Source organism: Aspergillus fumigatus, chromosome 5 (assembly GCF_000002655.1).
Source record: "Aspergillus fumigatus Af293 chromosome 5, whole genome shotgun sequence".
In the NCBI taxonomy this organism is placed as follows: Eukaryota; Fungi; Ascomycota; class Eurotiomycetes; order Eurotiales; family Aspergillaceae; genus Aspergillus; species Aspergillus fumigatus.
Window position 1 is genome coordinate 3,358,767 of NC_007198.1, and position 18,954 is coordinate 3,377,720.

The 18,954-nt window shown below is 47.8% G+C and overlaps 5 protein-coding genes and 4 non-coding genes across 9 annotated transcripts; 2 read left to right on the forward strand and 7 right to left on the reverse strand.

Moving 5' to 3' along the window:
• Window positions 1-99: 99 nt before the first annotated feature.
• On the reverse strand, window positions 100-2,071 carry AFUA_5G12830 (OBAP family protein). Its single transcript, XM_077804880.1, has 3 exons — window positions 1,385-2,071; window positions 874-1,329; window positions 100-818 (listed from the first exon to the last, which is right to left on the reverse strand). Exons 1-3 carry the CDS (start codon window positions 1,596-1,598, stop codon window positions 799-801), a joined length of 690 nt encoding a protein of 229 aa, XP_077661016.1. The 5' UTR covers window positions 1,599-2,071; the 3' UTR covers window positions 100-798.
• A 910-nt stretch (window positions 2,072-2,981) lies between these two features.
• Window positions 2,982-4,199, reverse strand: AFUA_5G12840 (hydroxyacylglutathione hydrolase; the record flags this gene model as incomplete). The annotated part of the gene is made up of 8 exons (XM_748276.1): window positions 2,982-3,065; window positions 3,198-3,332; window positions 3,384-3,475; window positions 3,524-3,734; window positions 3,782-3,815; window positions 3,872-3,943; window positions 3,995-4,082; window positions 4,175-4,199. The coding sequence occupies 8 exons, from the start codon at window positions 4,197-4,199 to the stop codon at window positions 2,982-2,984; spliced, it is 741 nt and encodes a 246-aa protein (XP_753369.1).
• A 354-nt stretch (window positions 4,200-4,553) lies between these two features.
• AFUA_5G12850 (rRNA-processing protein LAS1) lies at window positions 4,554-5,859 on the reverse strand (the record flags this gene model as incomplete). The annotated part of the gene is made up of 3 exons (XM_748275.1): window positions 4,554-5,074; window positions 5,195-5,601; window positions 5,657-5,859. 3 exons carry the CDS (start codon window positions 5,857-5,859, stop codon window positions 4,554-4,556), a joined length of 1,131 nt encoding a protein of 376 aa, XP_753368.1.
• A 695-nt stretch (window positions 5,860-6,554) lies between these two features.
• On the reverse strand, window positions 6,555-8,550 carry AFUA_5G12860 (uncharacterized protein). Its single transcript, XM_748274.2, has one exon. It carries the CDS (start codon window positions 7,967-7,969, stop codon window positions 6,767-6,769), a length of 1,203 nt encoding a protein of 400 aa, XP_753367.2. The 5' UTR covers window positions 7,970-8,550; the 3' UTR covers window positions 6,555-6,766.
• A 5,653-nt stretch (window positions 8,551-14,203) lies between these two features.
• tN(GUU)6 lies at window positions 14,204-14,293 on the forward strand. Its single transcript is given in 2 exon segments — window positions 14,204-14,241; window positions 14,258-14,293. It is a non-coding gene (tRNA).
• A 503-nt stretch (window positions 14,294-14,796) lies between these two features.
• tN(GUU)5 lies at window positions 14,797-14,893 on the reverse strand. The gene is made up of 2 exons: window positions 14,856-14,893; window positions 14,797-14,832 (listed from the first exon to the last, which is right to left on the reverse strand). It is a non-coding gene (tRNA).
• Window positions 14,894-15,437: 544 nt separating this feature from the next.
• tN(GUU)7 lies at window positions 15,438-15,527 on the reverse strand. The gene is given in 2 exon segments: window positions 15,438-15,473; window positions 15,490-15,527. It is a non-coding gene (tRNA).
• Window positions 15,528-15,798: 271 nt separating this feature from the next.
• On the reverse strand, window positions 15,799-15,890 carry tN(GUU)3. The gene is given in 2 exon segments: window positions 15,799-15,834; window positions 15,853-15,890. It is a non-coding gene (tRNA).
• A 461-nt stretch (window positions 15,891-16,351) lies between these two features.
• AFUA_5G12870 (putative NAD+ kinase) lies at window positions 16,352-18,754 on the forward strand. Its single transcript, XM_748273.3, has 5 exons — window positions 16,352-16,735; window positions 16,788-16,835; window positions 16,910-17,903; window positions 17,966-18,242; window positions 18,295-18,754. The coding sequence occupies exons 1-5, from the start codon at window positions 16,706-16,708 to the stop codon at window positions 18,449-18,451; spliced, it is 1,506 nt and encodes a 501-aa protein (XP_753366.3). The 5' UTR covers window positions 16,352-16,705; the 3' UTR covers window positions 18,452-18,754.
• The last annotated feature ends 200 nt before the right edge of the window (window positions 18,755-18,954 follow it).

The window sequence follows — 18,954 nt, forward strand, 5'->3', positions numbered from 1 at the left end:
AGAGGCGGAACGGCCGAGTGAAGTCACGTGTTACTGTCTTCGTTTAAAAATTCTTCGCACTTGCGGCTTCATTCTACTTTTGTTCCCTCTCTTTGGGTGCGAGAAATTGAGGCTGATTAACTCCACTACCATCATGTCTGGTATGGGTTGGCTCAGTTGATCTTCGCTTGAAGGTCTTCATGATTTCCATCTTCAAAGGATCCATGTTGCGTTAATGGAGGCGTACAATGTGTTTTCGATTGTGCAAGGATCTCAGCTGCCAATTGCAATCAGCGACAATTCAATGATCTGATTATATCGGGAATTCCAACAAGCACAATAACTAGATTCTATTCCTATCAACACAGCTTCTAAATTGCTAGAGCTCGCCGTTTCCGAAATACAACACCAGGACGCGCGAGTGTGGACAGAGAAGCAAGATGAACATGATACGTCTCGGCTGACCACAAAGTGGCGAGATATCCCCGAACGCTGTCTTAGCTTTGACCCCATTTAACTATGGGACTGGGATGCTGGATTGCGTGGGTGGGAGACAATTAGATATGAGATAGTGTCTGGTAATGATATTTTTTTGGGCCCTTCGTTCCCCTTCTCTTCATATGATGAGACCAATGCTCTTGATAGTACTCCGTATTAGGAATCCATTCAAGGAGATTTTGCTGCGTGGCCGTAAATGCTTGAAGGCCCTCCGGATATCCTGCTCGGTAACCAGCCATGCATGCCCAAGTCACCATGCTGCGCATGTATCGTCTCTCATCCAGTCCTATCTCTCGGTGATCCAGTTTGGTTTTAACTATTCTACACCATGGTGTCGGCATCTGTGACAGTTGTCAGCAATTATACAGCTTCTCAAACATGCCCCAAAATGCTTACCAGGACTCAGGTTGGGCGGCTCAATATCTTTCCTCTTCTCTGCCTTAACCTTATAATCAACCCCAAACGCCTCGTCCCTCCCCGCAAGTAACCCATCGAGACCCTTCGGTTGAACGAGCTTGACTTTGTCTTCAGATGTGAAGCTAGCCATGAGCTGTGGAGCGCCCAAGGGAAGGGGATCGCCCCTGTCCGCTTGCCAAAAATGATACGTCTTTCCGTACAGCAGAATGACCTCCCTCATCTCTGATGTTTCCGCTGCTTCCCAAGCAGGCTTCGGCACTCCAGCTGGAGCAGGCATAATCAACATGCCGCTTTTGACCTCGAATTCATGCGTGTGCCATAGTTTGCGTTCCTCGGACGGGAGGGTCTCGAATAAGCGCGGCGAAATCATATACTCAACGCCGATCAACCGGGCATTCTGCTTGGTGGAGTCGTATATCAGACACTGCCTGAGATCTGCGTTTTGAGATCAGCTGTCTTTCTCTTGCAGAAGGAAGGGAGCTATCAAGACCTTCTGTAACATGTGTACAATAATGGTTCGCTTCCACGGCTCTTGTCGGATCTGACGCATAAACGTGGAATGCGTTCAGATGGGCGCAAATTTGTTTGACAGACGTGAAATCTTGAACCATGCTGGCGCCGCCTTCCAGGACACGGCTTTTGGTGCTGAGAGGCGAGCCAGGGATCCCATCTTGGTCTCTGGGAATGTGTTGATGACAAGACATTGTTGTGCGATACAAGTTTGCATTCGCAAAGATTGAGCTGGGAGATATGATCTTAGAACGAAAATCGTTGTCCCGGTTTAACTACAGGTCGCATGCTTCGGGTGTCTACTCCGTAGAAAACAGGGCTTTTGTCCATAATTGACGTCATGATGATTGCGGACCAGACCACACTCGCGATATTCCCAGCTTCACCACATCACTGAAGAGAAACGATACACCTCTGGAATTTAGCGTTGCTAATTGACTACATAGCCGTGCTCTTGACATGGATCCATCAACGCTTCCTACTTCTGTGCGGAGATCACGAAGCTAAAAGGTAGTCGATCTACCCGAGAGTACCTGACTGCATGGACGCGGCTATAACCAATCAAATGTCGTATCGTGCCTCTGCAACAGCCTTATGAGTGAGAAATCCAATTGGTTTCGGGGTTGATATTGCCATGATAAAGGGACTCGTCTTCTGCTAGCCGAGCCGCGAGATCCGAGGTGGTATTCCAGAGCTCATCGCCGTCAGGCAGTGAAAACTGCAAGTCTGCCAGGGTGAGAAGACTTCTCCCTCTCTGGTCCTGGTGAAGGCTATTACGCAGGCCGTCGTTGCATTGGGTATGACACGACCTGCAAACTTTGTGAAGAGCGAATGCAAACCGCTTGACTTCCTCGATGCCAACCCAGATGAAGGCATCCGGGACGGAGTCGCGGTTGAACTGGGCCAAGATCTCTGGGTAGAAGAACACGTTTTTGCGAAGGCAAGTGTCAATCAGCGTCATCAACAGACGAGAGCAGCTCGTAGGGATGTGGAGAAGACTTTATCACAAAACGGACAGTCGCCTGCTGGCGATTGATTGTGGCTCGCAGAGTGCAGAGTAAGGTGTTCTTTGCGCCTGTAGCTTCGACTACATCGGCGCTGGGGACAGCGAAATGTGGGCCTTCGTTGGCGCTGGTAGCAGTCTTCATGGTAGTAAATCTGGCATAACTGCGCTTCGGGGGACCATTGTGTGCCATGTGCTGGCTGAATGCTTCTCGATAACTGGTAAAAATCAGTCAAGGTTAGAGTAAATCGAATGAAATCCGTGAAAAGATAACTGGAATCGTCGTTCACATCAGGGTAAATGGCAGATGGGATGCCGAATATGGGATGCCGATGGATGAAATGGAATAGTTGGGATGCGACAAAAGACACTATTGCCTTTCCCACTTGGCTACCATGACTCCCCTGCACAAGGCTTACGGTATCATTTAACGAAGAGGATTCTCATCATGGAACTCATCAATAAATTTTGAATCTCATCTTTCACAGAAGCGAATATGAGTATAGTCATGTTGACGCAGACTTCAAACAATGTGTCAGATGGTGTATCCAAAGTTATTTCCTATATCACTTGTTCACATAGCATTCTTCATCTCTCTTAAAGCGGCCATCACCTCCACCGGATCTGTCTTTCCGGTCTTCTTCTGAATTTCAGGATCCTATGAACAGTCAGGCAAAAGTATGAATAGAGTATGAGTCGTTTAAATCTACTTACATTGACTCTCATGAACACATTGTGCAGCTATGCAACTTCGTCAGCTAGAGCGATCAAACGGCGATGGACTCCTTACCTTCTCGTCTCCGATGGTAAACTTTCCCTGGGTCTGTTGATGCTGATTTGCGTATGCTTCTAGCTTCTTAATCGGTTCTGATTGAGATACAGTAAGACAGAACTTGACATTGCTCCTGGTGTACTCATGGCCGGGCTATACGGATCAGTCTCTGCATCAATGAGAACTGGACTCTTAGCGGCTTACGTAGACTCTGGTGTCATCAGGTAGCGAGGCAAGAGTCTCATTCAACGCCTTGTGCATCTCTTGAGCATTTCCCTCGAAAAAGCGACCACATCCTGCCAATGTGAGATTCATTCGAATACACCAGAGAATGGAAGTCTCACCTGCAATGAATAAGGTGTCACCTGTAAACACCACCTTTTCGTCTCCGTCCTGCATATAATAACAGATACTATCCTGAGTATGGCAGGGGGTGTGTAGTGCTTTGACGGAGATGCGCTCGCCAATCTTAAATGTCTCCCCATGTGCAGGAGTCTGTGTGACTGATTGGCAGTTCCTTCCTCCAATGACCGGGAGTTTTCCAAAATGTTTCAGCTGTATGCCTTAGTCAGAATAAGTCATGAAATAGCTCGCTAGCTCACCATCTCATTGTTGCCGCCAGCATGATCCCAGTGACTGGAAGCGCACGTTAATACTGGGTCTCCCTTAGCGATTGGATGTCCGAGGCATACTGATGCGTGTTGACAATGGCTGAGAGTTTGATTTTTCCGGCCTTGATCTGAGCATCAAGCTCTGGAGCCACTCTAGCAGAACATCAGAGTTGATTCCACAAGCCACTTTGAGGAGCAACATACTCTGGCGGATTAGCCGGGTCGATGATGACGGACTCTTTTGTCGGCTCATCCGTCACAAGATAGGCATAGTTATTGCCCTTCCCCGTCCCTGTATAGTGGTGTGAGCGTCAAAATTTGCGCGGGTAACCAACACTGAATCAATCAAGGTTCAAGACTGAACACTGCGTACAATCAACTTACATATAGGAATTGACTGCACATGCATGGTTCTGACGTGATGTGCCTTTGAGTATCGAGATCCACAGTACGGTCTAATCGATCTGAAGAAGTTCATTGACGAAAGCGATAGAGAGAGAAAATGCGGGGTGATAACTGAGACCATTTACTAATAGGCGGCATCTCGATGGATGAAGGCTACTCGGAGCATTACCTCATAGTAGCTTGGGTCATGTGGTTGGCGCTAGGCCGTATTTGGAAATATATATACATCGGTCGATTGTCTCAGAATGACAATAATATGAAGCGTTCCTTGATCTGAATCATGCAAATAAAAAGAAAGGATCTCTTCCCGATATGGGTGAGTCGTGCGAGATGGAGATCATGGTTTATAGATAGTCGCTCACTTCGCTCCATGCTCCAGTCGAATTATCCCTATTGGTCTGTTGTCCCAAGTGTCTAACCTTTCCCACCCGAATTTCTGCAGCCCTTGTAGATTATCTTCGGTGGGCTGGTCATATGTCGTACTTTTAGATTTCTTCTGTGATCGTGATGGGGCGTTGCTCTGATCTCTAGCAATAGAGGGCAAGCGATTATCCTCCGAGCGAATAGCGCCTCTGAGCAGATCTAGCCAGTGATTGGAATTTTGTTCACAGACACTGAGGATGTATCCGAGAGAAAGGGATTGCCGAGCTGTACTCCACTCTGCTGAGTTCAAAATGTGGTCCAGCCACATATAAATCGCCTCGCATTGGGGATCATTCTTCGTATTCGGTCGTCTCGTGAATGCCAGTTCATTGACCAATTCCTCGGTTAGAGCTGGTAAAAATGCAGGGTGACCTGCCGCTACACTCTGTAGTGATCTGTCCCACTTGGTGAATGCTTCATCCATGGAATCGCCAAGTCTTGTAAAGATATGTTTAGCTAGGGATAGGCAATAGCGTTGCATATCATGGCAGACTTACTTTCGTCCCTTTGGTACAATTATGGCATCCTCAATGAGGACTCGAGAAAGTGAGTGAGGACTCCTGCTAGACGCCTTACATATCGCTCCCAGCTGCTCGGCAAGGAAAGACGATTGCTGATCTGACTTCCTCTTCTTCCGTGGTGGCTCTGAGAGGTCGCCCTGGTTCGCTGGATGCTCGAGGGCGGTTCTGATGACGCTCCTGATTTCTTCTACATTGCCATTTTCGGCACCGCTAGAGACCGCAGAGGCAGGCCTTCCTGATGCAAGCGCAACATCAGAGTCTGTCTTGGCCCAGTAATAGTCCCAGAGCCACTCTAATGAGCGTTGCGTCGCATTGCGCAATACCACAAGAGACGGTAGCTCTCTATGGGTCGCCTCATGACGCAGCTCAACAAACGATGCTGGGAGCCCGAGGTCAATCGCTCGTTGAAACATGGTCTTCCTCTGGCCATGGAGTTTCGAGTCAACGAGACCTGTTACGAATCTGATAGATCGTTAGAGATGCCGTTTGAATCACAAATGAATAAAAAGGGACTCACCGACAAAAAGCAGCCGAGTAGGTGGCTCGAATCGAGAATATGGAATTTTTCTGCGCATCGTCGTGAAGAATCGCGTCCGTTAATAAGGCGGTAGCCTCAACCGGATGAGGGAGGTTGCCACGAAGCTTCCAGACTGCAACCTTGGGGCCGTTAATCATGATATTCAAGCGTAATGTCCAAATTACGTACCGTAGCGCAGGCATTTGAGCGCAAGTCGGGCCCATCATAGGCGGGCGGAGGGTAGAATTGATTCCGGACAGTGAGTAATTGCAAATGATCCTTCCACGGTGTAAAGAATACTTTTGCCATTTTACTCCCTGGATCTTTAGTGAAAAAGTATCCGTAATTCCCTCGTGAGTCTTGTTCTATTGTTTGTCCACTGTATCTGATCGATGGGATTTTTATATCGGGCAATTGTTTTTCCCTCCGAGTGTTCCCAGACTTGTTCCTTATCCCACAGTCCAACTAAAGTACTCCGTCCGTTCTGCGAAATGTCAACAGTTGCTCTAGCCTTTGGGAAGAACTCAATAGCTAGGTATTTTAGGAAATTGTTGCTTTCGTGTTAATCCAACAGATTCTATGTTAGCCATGAATTCCCAACGAAGACTCAACACAAGAAAACTGTTTTAAGGCAATGCCAGAAGCTAGATGATTCTTTTAAGCGGGACTCTGATACTGTGAATGAATAAACGTCACATTCAACAAAATATCAGGTTAAAAGGTCATGAAGATTATCGATGCCTCTATTGCCCAGAAATGAGGGAGCGTTCAACTGATCAAGAGAGTCGACCGCTCTCGTCTCAAGCCCTCTTAGAACAACACGAGGCATAAGAAATGAAAGGATAAAATCAAGCTACAAGGTCACAAATCAGATCACTACACGGCCCAAACAAATCTTAGTCTCAGCAAGTTGCTCTTCTATTTGCTAGTTGTCTATCTAATGCTTGTAGCTATTCATATCATTGTACCTTCCGTTGGGTATCCTCATCACGGTTCGTGCCTCTCATAAGAATCAAAACTCCACGCTATGCCATGAAACAAAAGTATGAAAAAGACAAAGGAGAGACAGGATTTGTCGAAGGAAAAAAGCAAAGAAACAGATTCCAAATTTCATATCCACCCGTATGCATAGTTCATGCATGGCTGATTTTCCAGACCGAAGAATTGCTGAGTGGTTACCCCACCATCTCCATCTTGGTCTAGTCCGCCATCGTCCTCGAAAAAGAATGACTTGTTGAGCATATTCTGTGCTGATTTCACAGGTTGCGCATGTGTCTGAAGCTCCAGTTGCGGTTGATGAAGATCGGCACTGTTGCTGGCTTGCTTCTCTGCGGTCTCTTGCGAATCATCATCCTCTCCGTCAGCGTCCTGATTTTCAGCCTCGTCGTCCGGTGATGGCGTAAAAGTCTCCTCCAGCTTCAACCCCTTGCCACTTAATCCGGTCAAGGACGCATTCAATGACGTGTCAGGATGACTGTACAGACCCATCCCGACAAGCTCGTCCTCCGGCTTCTCCTCAACCGCCTCCGGCTCATCAAACTGCTGAATTGGGAGAAATGGAGTTGGAGGTCCAGAAGACGGCGCGCTCTCGTAATTCGACCCCGCAACATCCGCCCCAGGAATACTGCTGTTCATGGACATCATATCGAAGGACCAGCCTTCAGACATGGGCAGAGCCATCGCGGATAAGCTAGACACACTGGCGTCCCAAGTGACCGGCTCGGCCTGCGAGCCGTTCGTTTGCAGGATATACTGTTGCTGCATAATTGTCGGGTCTTCCATGCCAGACAAAGAAGAAAACATCGCAGCATCTGAGGCGGGATACACAGGTAGAATGTCCTCGCCTTGGTAGGTGACAGGGACCGTGTTGGATGACGAAGCGCATAAGCCTGAGCCAGCAAGGTTCTCAGACGTAGTTGTGGACGGTAAGTACTGAGGGGTAGAGTAGCCTGTTGATCGCATGGATGCCGGGTGCCAACTCATTGGTCGCGGTTGGCGTGTTCTGCGCATGGCGGAAGCGGCGAGAGCAGCTTGAATCTGAGCCTGATAAGACTGCAGCGGCAGTTGCCGGTACATTGGCGAAGTGTGCGACGTGGTGGCCCTTCGCTTAGCAGCAGAGGAAGGACTGTTTCCAGCACTCCGGGGCTTCATCACCCGACTGGTGTGCTTTGGTCTGGGGAAAGCATACATCAAGTCGCGAAACGTCGATGTTCGGAGACATGGCTGGTTGCCTGGGGAAATCCAGTATGGGCCTGCTACAGAGGCTTGTGATTGCCAGCAGTCGGCCATTGGTAGAGAAGGTGTGAGTATCATTCAAACCAGGAGTGGCTGTGATAGTTGTTGACTGAAAGAGAAAGAGGTGTCGGTTATAATGGCGAAAGAGGAACAAGTAGAGTGTAGGTTATATGACAGATGGAGGTAGATTGAAATCCATGGATGGCTGCAGTAAGATGCACAATAAAGGTCAGAGATCGAGAACTCGTCATATAAAGATGACACAAGGGGTCACAGGGCGCTCATGGCAAGGTACCAAGCCGAGTAGTCATTGCAGGAGGAGATAGTAAAGTAGTAAAGTAGTACTCCGTAACTTTAGCCAGATAGTCCAGAGATCTTCGTTGTCTCCATAGCATCAAATTACTTTCCCTTCTTAGAAAATAGTTATATATTAATGAATTTAATAAATAAATAGAAAAATAAATAAATTTTCTTTTTATTTTATGTGATGAATATGGGGTCACTTGTTACTCGTGGCATAAACTTACATATCCGATCTACCGTCCGCCCCAGCTCCACGATCCAAAGGTTGGGACTCCATAGCTGACAATCTATTGGCGGATACATGTTCATTCGTGAAATGACACAACGTTGACACTAACAAACTAGGTGACTTGGTCCGCGTCTCACAGGAGGGGGGGGAAATGGAACAAGCAAGTCGGCTAAGGAACGGAGGAGGCAGGATGGTCTGGAAGGGATGGATCTAGAAGGATGTGATGATTCAGAGGCCATGCCTCAGCTCAGCGGCTCCACTACCTTTCCGTGGTCCCATGTGCATAGTATTGGATTCTTTCTCTACTTGTACTACTCGTGTAGAGTTCTTATTTTTCTCTTCCTTAGCCTCCACCGCCCTTTTCCGAAGGCCGGCTTGGTTTCTGGACCCTCTGGATGTGCTGAACAGTTGGACCCATGGACCGGCCATGGTAGTGGTGGTAACCATGGTGCCGCCATGTTGGTGGAGACGGAAATGCTCAATACCTTACCACTGGCGGGGATGATTAGACCCATGAAAGGTCTACAAGGGACTGGGTTTTTCATTGGATAGGATTTCAAGGAGAAAATTTAATGGAACCTTACGATTAGAGAAGGGCCGGAACCAGGAAGACAGAGAAGGAGCCAGAAAGACAGAGTAACCGGAACACCCTGAAACTGCCTATGTAGGACTTCGCAGAACACCTTGTTAAGTTCAAGGCCCATGTGTGCTAAGTGACTGCTATGTAACTTGTTACGGATAAGCGGCTAGATAACCCAGAACAGCCACCTTTTGATCAGGTCGATGGTTACACACGCATCAAGTCAGCCTTTATTAGTTGAATAGGATTACTCGGTACGAATAGGTACCAACAATGAACATGGAGATCGTTGCCCAAACCTCAATATAGATGCAGCTATACATGAAGCTAGGGCTCATGCTCTGTACTATCACCAGTAGTGACTACTTACGGGCCTCCAGAGCACTGCTGATATGACCAACAAGCCAACCTTCATTATAAACTGTATCCGTACATATCAGGGATGGAGTCAATAATCAAGACGTTTGGCAGCGATATCTGAATTAGTGGATTTCCGTATTTAATTTTTTATGGAGCATGTTTCTTTTCTTTTCACTTTCACTTTCACTTTTACTTTTTCTTTTCGCCCAAAAAATTGGCCCTTTTAATAAGTGGCTGCGATGCTGCGGAGAGAGACACGCCCGGTTTAGTTTAGCAAGTTCAACTTAAAGGGTCTGTCTTTTTCTGGAATGTTGTCTCTCAGTGTTTGAAGCCACACTAGCAAAATTTCGACCTATCATCGCTGGCGCCTGCTACTGTGCGGTTACGGCGTTCGGCAATCAATATGTCTTGGAGTTGGAGGCCGGTCCACATAGTCATATTGTTTCTTCCTTTGTTGAGTCTGGCCTTCCCTCTCTCTCCTTCACCATTATTACTCCGTACGGCCGTATTATGTACTATGTATCAGGGTACAACCTAAGGTACCTCTCAAGTGCCTCCCCGCAAGTTCATTCCTTTGATGCGTCACATCTTGCGATGCTCAATACCTCTTAAGCAAGGGTTACAATTGCATCGTCGCTCCAAACTAACGAGGGCACCCTGCAAGGCATAGATATATGTAGTCTATGATATCCAGTGTTGCCCATTGCCTTGTTGCCTATGCTACACCCTGTATCACTATGAATAAGGCATTCTTCGGCCTCACCGGGGGACCCTGTGAAGTTGTGATCCGCTCTCACATTTTAAAACCAACCACTCGAGGAGAGTTTATCCACTATCGTCATAGGCTTGAGTCTACGTTTCTACTGTAGTGCTGCGGTGGATAAGGTTAGACACTTGGACTCATAGATTAATCATGAACGGCTAGACTTTCGTAATCTCGTAATCGGGGATACGCCAAGCACTCTATACCAAGCCTTCGGTCGTCCGATTAGGCGCAGGATTTCGGAGAGACTAAGGTAAAGATCAAAGAGTCATGTGGATAGTGAGATTTTATCTTTATCCTTGTCACGCCTTACTATTATTCTATGTGGCTTGTTAACCCAGGACCAAGGGTGTAAGACATTTAGTATTATCAATGTTATTGACAGAAGAAAGAAAAAGTAAAAGGGAAACAAACATTGATTATGTGACACTGGTTGTGATCAGCAATAGCATATGGCTTTCAGCATCAATAATATCATCTAATGCACGCCCACCACCAGCAAATATCCGATATTACCTGGTAGAGAAAAACAAAATACCGCAGGCTATGGATGATGCATCATGTACGAGCCCACTATTTTGTTTCTAGGTTTGACGGAGAGCCAAGGACGAAATATGCTCAACAATTTGAAGTGGGGTACTATTCATTTATCAACTGACACTTCGGCTAGGAGTTGAATCGAGTCTCAGAATTGAGTATCACTTACTCCGTACGGAGTACTATCGCGTCTTTCTACTCCGTAGTGGCTCCGTAGTGACGAGGCGACGACCAACGCAGCCTCAAAGAAATTGATACAGCGAATGATGCACAACTAAAGGGGCACATGATTAATAAGCCTGGACAATTCTGAAAGATCCACCGACGTCACACAAGACATCAAGGCTCAATCAAGGCTCAAGGCTCATGACATAAAGCTCAAGGTTGCAAGGATACTTTGTATATTTCGGACCTTCTGCTCACTTCTAGCAGCTTAGTATGCTTTATGGGCAATGGAACCGAGCATCAGCCATCAAGACATCAGACAAGGCGTGGACTCTCTTGTTCCTCCCCCCACTGTCGTGCTCACCCCAATCCCTGCTTCCAAGGGCGGTTACCATGATCGCCTATGATGGCCTAGGTGATTGTCATCGAATCTCAGTATAACGGTCATCTACACGAGATTGGCCGAGTTCGTGGTCTGACCTCCGTAACCTCCGTACTCTGTGTGTATCCAACATACTATCGAGTATCGACAAGGATATCGCGAAGAACACTACCTAGAAGGTACTAGTTGATCGGACTCTTGAGATCATCGCTTGATTGCTGTGCGAATCAAAGGCCACGGATTCAGGGAAGAAACCGCCGAGAAGTTGGGACGCATGTGCGGACCCACGGGGACCGCAGGGGGCTAGAAAATTAATAGAACAAACGGGGCTCTGAGTCAGGGGTCAATACGTAACTAGGTAACAATTCTTACGATATTTCTTGAATCCTGCTTCTCTGTGGGCCCTGAGACGCTTGACGGGCAATGAAAGTGGGTCAGTCTCCTGTACGGAGTGTTGTGCTTAGTCTTTAACTTACTGGCAACTGCTTTGTGCTGATGATCTCTTCATTTGATCGCTTGTCTCCAATTTGAATGGCGTTGTGCAGGGATCCTACCAGGTTAAAGGGAAGGCCGGCGCATACTTTGCTCGCTCCTGATTTGCCCTGGGCTTGGACCTGGATTTAGTCAGACAGTTGTCTCAAATAACAGTCCAAAATTAATTCCATCCCATTCCATTCGCCGATCGGTCGACAATAACAGCCCGCTTTGCATACAAGCTGGGGCCTCGGGGAGAAAATCCATCACAAGAGATGAATGATCTTATCAAACACCCACAGGCCACATTGATGCTACAGTATCAGCGGGCCCCGAACTAGTCTAGCCCCTTTACAGTCCATCCCCTATGCCTTGGCTGCTGGACACGGTCAGCATCCTCACGGCCTCACAGGATTAGGGACAACTACCTCACATTGTCAAGAATTAAACACTACAAGAAGAATCAAAAGAGTAGTCATGACCACTGAAGTGATCGTCAATCGCACACTATCCTTCGGGGTGTAAGTAGGAATCAAGTCTCCAGCACTCCAAGCAGGGTCGACTTGGCTGTCTCCGCCAAATTAGCGCCTCACTGCTGTACCAGGCTCAATCCAGCAACCCCGAAATGGCGGTCACAACTCGACCGTCCAAGACAGGAGAAGCCCGAAACTGGGCAGTAATCGACGACACTACTCCGTACCTTAGTTAAATTCCACAGCAATGTAGGGATCACCCTCAAATAATTATTTTCTTGGACGTGGTCCACATAATGAGGCACAGGCAGGAAGCAATCAAACAGAGACAAGGGATGTCAAGTCAGAAGACATTCAATTGTCTACTCTCTCTCTATCAAGGTTCACTTAATATGATTCAATCCTGATTTTGAAAGACCACTTAATCCAGCGCCAGATGCCAGCCACTCAGAGTCTCAAGAGCGCAAAGCTCAGTCTTAGGAACACCCGCTAATTGATTTGACTTGCCTTAGTTCCATGTCATTGGGGCCAGATCCTGTGATACTTTGGGAAATAACTGTAGCCGATTCCATTATCATTGGTCGAGCATGTGAGGTCACTGCGGGCCTAGGCGCTATTTCAGCATTTCTAATTTATATTTTTCCAAATGGTCTTTGCCAATCTCGCGTCGGCCGCGTACTCCGGTTCCCACAGCCACTCACCATCTGAGATATGCTGTTTCCTCCGGCGATTGCTGCAACCGCGCCGTGAGACATATCAACCGCAGCAATGAGATGACACAGGGTGTGCCTCATATGCCCCGAGATGCAGCTGCATCCAAGTCTACAGTGACCGGCCCCTGGTAGCATCCTTTGCGGGATGCATCATACCCATTTGTAGGATTAGGTTTATTCCTGTGAAACTAATTTTTTCAATCCTCTCTGCTGCTGCGCGCCGCGTGCTGCGTCCGAGCGCCACAACGTCTGAGCTCACCCTTTGTTCAGCTGAACCTAAACCTAAAAAGGAAATTCAAGAACCTCACGGCTGCGGCCTCGCAGGCTTTATTGTTAGGGGTGTAAGCCGACTTAAGTGGATGTTTCTTATGAAGCCTGTTTTGAGAAAACAGGAAGTGGGCATCGTGTGACTGGCAAAGCGTCAGAATCTCAGACTAGTGACTCGAACATGGCGAGTTGGCACACTGCGGTTTCATTACGCTTGGTGGCGGAGTCAAAGGCAATATGGGCTGGATCTATTGCCGAAAGTCTGCACCATGGACACATCTAGTAGAAGATTCGCCTGGATCATGAGTTTAGCTTTGAGAAATTGAGAGAGAAGGATCCGAGGACAGAGTGGGTCTTCAGTCTACGTTCAACCACCCTCAAAGAAAGGAGAGCAGCGTCAGGCTCATGTTCTGTCCCCTCCACCAGAATGATTTGGGGGCACAGCTGCAGGTAGCCTTGAGTCAAATACGTACATACATATCACACCTGCATGTATATACTACTTCTTACAGAGCTCACCAAGTACGTAAGGCAGTATGTCTGGGTGCCCGACGAATCATGGCTTCACGGCAGCAGGCACCCTCGAAACTACCTCACCTTAACATCCATATCGAGGTGTAGAGGCAATGACGATGACGCTGACGGTCTGCATAGTCCTGTAGACAAGCGAATGCGAGCCTCAAGCAAAGACAGCACGTCCGCAACTTGCATATGTGATATGCACCGACCACATCCAGCATCGATGAATCCTGCACCTTCTTGTACAGTCATCATCTATGATGGGGTGAGGTATCACAAGCGAACAATTCCGATGGGTATCAAAAGGTTCCTCTCATGTACTTTACACCATTTCGGGGAGCGATGTCCGTTTGCGTCAATCAGCGTAGACGATCCAGCTCGGATCACACGGGCAACAAACCAAGGTAATGAAGTGAATGACGCCCTCACTGGCGCTGATCCAGGTGCGATTCCATGGATCTCGAAATCCAGTTCATTCGATCTATTGAGAACAATCTATTATTTTGATTCATAGACATTTAAAGGCTGCCAGCAGAAACAATAACAAGTCTCCATGGCCCAGCTGGTTAAGGCGTCCGACTGTTAAGCAGTGGCTTGTGCAATCGGGAGATCGGCAGTTCGAGCCTGCCTGGGGACGACTTCTTTTTATTTCTTTAAATTTCGACACCTATTTTTGCTGGAGCCTTTTTGGTTCCTACTGGATCAGCAGTCATTGGCCCCGTCCAGCAGGGCTTCTACTGCAAAAAGTAAAGTATATTCAGAACGTGGAAAGGGGAAACCTTGGTCGGGCGAACATCACCCAAGGAACATGGTACGTAAGAATAAACTGAATATGAATGCTAAACGGTCCGACTTTCAGAGAGTCGCTACCCCCATGAGCTAAGGAAGGCTGTGAGGACATACAGAATTCTCGGAACCTAAAGACCTGTACAGAACTGTTTAGAACTGTTTAGAACCGAACAAGGTCAATGCGCATATCCCTCTTTTGAGGGGTCAACGAGATATCATCTCAGGAAGTCGCTGAATTTCCTGTTTGGGGGAGGTCATGCAGCCCTTCAGGGGCAAGATATTATGGGGAAGAAGCAGAATTCTATGCACCAAAAAGCCAATGTACCTTCATGCTAAGGTGGTACAAAAAAACGTCCCCAGGCAGGCTCGAACTGCCGATCTCCCGATTGCCGAGTCCAAATGGACTGCGATAACAGTCGGACGCCTTAACCAGCTGGGCCATGGAGACATCTGATTGGTTAGTTTGATAATGGTGTGCGTCTCAAGGCTGAAGGGCCATCGAGTCGTGAGGATGTGTCCGAGTGAGACATTGAAGGTGGCTTCTCAGCTACGCTCGTATCAGCCCATTAGCCGTACGTAGCATCAAAAATACTACCAGGCTGGAAGCTTAGATGGGAACTAAGGGATGAGAACCTGATCTAACCAAAAATCTGGATGCCTTGTGTACTCGTCTGGTGACCACCTCCAATGAGGAGAGGAGAAAGTATGGAGTACCAAGTTACGGGGTGGTCAAAAGGCTAGAACTTTCTGGCGTGGCCGGTCCCATAGAATATCATATCAACTTAGATTATGATACACAGCCTCAAACTTGACTGCTGCCTGTGCCGCTGTTGGCCACCACAGCAACTCAGTACGAATTGTTTTCCACCTGTCCAATAGTGCATCAAACAAAATAGTGGGTGCCAATAGTGCAAAACTTTGACACACTTTCTTGAAGGGAGTGACTTGGGGGATAGAGATGCAGAGGGGAAAACAGATGCAAAAAAGAAATCCGTCCCCAGGCAGGCTCGAACTGCCGATCTCCCGATTGCACAAGCCACTGCTTAACAGTCGGACGCCTTAACCAGCTGGGCCATGGAGACGAATGTTGAAGAACAGCCTCGAGTTTTGAATATATGAGCCTCAGATAAGACCTTGACCACCAGATCTCACGTGGGCACTTGATAGACAGGATGTTTTGTCTGTCTAGCCCCCAGGGTGGTTGCAGCCGTGGAAGAAAAATCTATCCCTATTTATATTGCCAAATACAAAAAGAGTTATAATTGCAGGTAATGGGTTTGGGACAACAGTGTTGGTTTAATAGAATGGTGAGCTGTGACTTAGGCTCGAGCGGAAGGAAAAATACCAAAAAAACGTCCCCGGGCAGGATCGAACTGCCGATCTCCCGATTGCTAGGAGCAGCTAGCTTAACAGTCGGACGCCTTAACCAGCTGGGCCACGGAGACCATTAGATGGAGGACGCCTTCATAAAAGGGGTATTGATATCCAGATCAATTAAGCCTATTGGTAGAATACGATAATGGTGCAGAAAGATAGCTTTGCTGCTTTGTTTATTGGCTAGTGGAAAGGAATCAGCATAGACCGCCAGAGGACCTCATTGTTTGCCTACAATATTATGTTTGTCTTTGCAATGGTGAGATCGATGGGTCAATATATTACACCTTTGTCTTCCTGGACAGCTCATCTGTACATCTCTCTACAGATATACTGTATTGCCTTGTGAGCATGTATATAGTGCCTTCCGTTATAGGGTTTGTGCGAGAATGAATCCATCCTTGATATGGCCTTGCTTTCAATGTGGATATTGGCTAGTGCATCAGATCACGCTGTGCATGTTTTGTGCAGACTCCATATAAAGTTGTTGTATTGGCTTATCATGTAGATATATATTCCCCGGCAGGAACGGAATTGGCGTACCTCCCCACCAAACCATGTCGATGGGTCATTCTAGCCAGATTGTATAACTGAATATGCCGGAAGACACACCAGAAATCACAATTACAGTAAACACCAAATTAGCGCCAACAACGAGTGTCGGCAAGTGTCCATCTTAACATGCAGTTTAGCAGGATCAGGTATGATGACTGTTTGAGCCGTGCAACGACGTCATACCCACTTTGGCCGGAACCGTAACATCTCATTGAACGCAACAAGTCAGCTTCTGGAACCACATTATGGGAAAATAGCGCCAGAAATCATCAGAATCATCATCAGAAATTTTCTTGAAATTGATTGACCCTGAGAGCAGAGCTGCGATATAATGGAGAAGGGGCTGTCGCAGGACGACACCGTAAGTCTCCAGATCCTCACCGGAGGAACCGCCAGAGCTGACCAGACGGAAGGATCATGGAGATGCAATCAGCGATACAGAAACGCATAACCAGCTGGAGGTACAGTAAACGCACAAACCTACCAGGCCTAATCCCTGAACCTCCTGCTAAATGCGAATACCCCCTGCCTATAGGTCGTGCTTTACCCTGATTGCACTCACCGCCGCAAGTCGTCCTTGGTTTCAGTAGATGACTCAAGATCAAGACCACACCTTGACAATACAGACGAGAGGACGGCATGTTTTGTGCACTCCTTGATCATGGGTGAATGGATATCACCGCCATCCAAAGACATCCGACCAGACGCGAAGCCGAGCAAAGCGCACGGAACAACCCCGCAGACCACCGTCGTCGACGACGACGCGATTAAACCGTCCGAGGCGAAGGACCGAAAGGCTCTCAAGACAACCCCTACAGTGGTGCAATCGCGGCACCTGACCAAGAAGCAGCTGTCGGATATGGCATGGAATGTGCGCAAGCTGTCAAAGAAGCTAGGGAGCATCAAGCTCAAGCTTACGGTGAAGAGCGTATTGTTGGTGACAAAGGTACGCGACGAATCTCTTGTCGTACTTACACGGAAGGTTACCCAGTGGCTGCTCTCCAAAGATCGCTCGACAAAATATGTCGTCTACGTGGAGAAGCGGCTGGAGACGCACCCGGATTTTGGAGCGACTCAGCTCCTTCAAGAAGAACCTACAGCCGAAGGCCGGCTCAAGTACTGGGATGCAGACATGGCATCAGAGGAAGCACATCTATTCGACTTCGTCGTTACACTAGGAGGGGATGGAACGGTTCTCTACACAAGTTGGCTGTTTCAGCATGTCGTACCACCCGTACTCTCGTTTTCACTGGGGTCTCTGGGATTCCTGACTAGATTCGATTTCAACCAGTACCAGAGCACACTAGAGACTGCGTTCAAGGACGGTGTCGTGGTAAGCCTCAGACTGAGGTTCGAGTGCACAATCATGAGGAGCAATCGGCGGTCGGAGGACGACGCAACAAACATAACGAAGCGAGATCTCGTCGAAGAGCTGATAGGAGAGGAGATGGAAGGAACATTGACCCATCGACCGGACAAGGTTTTCCAGATCCTCAACGATGTTGTGCTTGACAGAGGACCGAACCCCAGTAAGAGCATCCCTGAAGCACTCGGCCTTGCCTGGAAATGGGCTCCTGACTGACCCTATCAGCGATGTCTCAAATTGAGCTGTTCGGTGACAATGAGCATTTCACAACGTTACTAGCGGACGGAGTCTGCATAGCGACGCCTACCGGCTCGACAGCATACAATCTCGCAGCGGGAGGTTCACTGTGTCATCCAGAGAACCCCGTCATTCTTGTCACCGCAATCTGCGCCCACACTCTGTCTTTCCGACCGATTATATTGCCAGACACCATTGTTCTACGTATGGGAGTACCTTACGATGCTCGGACAAGCTCATGGGCAAGCTTTGATGGCCGAGAGAGGTGAGTTCTGCGACTTGGAAGCTACACCGACAGTCGCTGACAGCAATGGTAGAATCGAACTGCAGCCGGGCGATTATGTGACTGTATCCGCATCCCGGTATCCGTTTGCAAATGTGCTACCCCACAACCGACGTGGCGAGGATTGGGTGCAGAGCATCTCCAAAACTTTGAATTGGAACTCGAGGCAAAAGCAGAAGGGCTTCAAATAGCATCAGCTGCCGCTATGCAGCGCCAACTTGGATTTGCTGGTACGAGATAATGACTTGTATATAGAGGAGCAACCTCAACTTATTTGCATATGGGTATTATTGGGGGAAAGGCATGCACCTGGCGATGATCTGATACTTGTTAGCTTCTTTATCTGCTCTTGTTCAATTTCATACAAAGCGCGTAATCTTGGAATCCTCTATTCAGTGGCCATCAAGGGCATGTCACTGTTGGATATCGCATAGCCGAAGATAATAGTTTTGAGTAATAGAAAATCTGTCAATTCGACCGAATGTTCGATTTTGCGTCGGTTGTTTTGAAGATTTCTTCTGCTCTCCACTCTAGAAGCTTCGTATGGGTCGGTGGGTTTCCCGGGTAGCCTCAGGCCGACTATAAAAAGCCTTCCGCCGCCGCAAAAATTCTTCCTTCTGTTCTTCCACAGCCGTCAACAACTTGACTTTCGCACAGCAGCATAGCCTGTTCAATTGGCAGTGGAGTTATATGC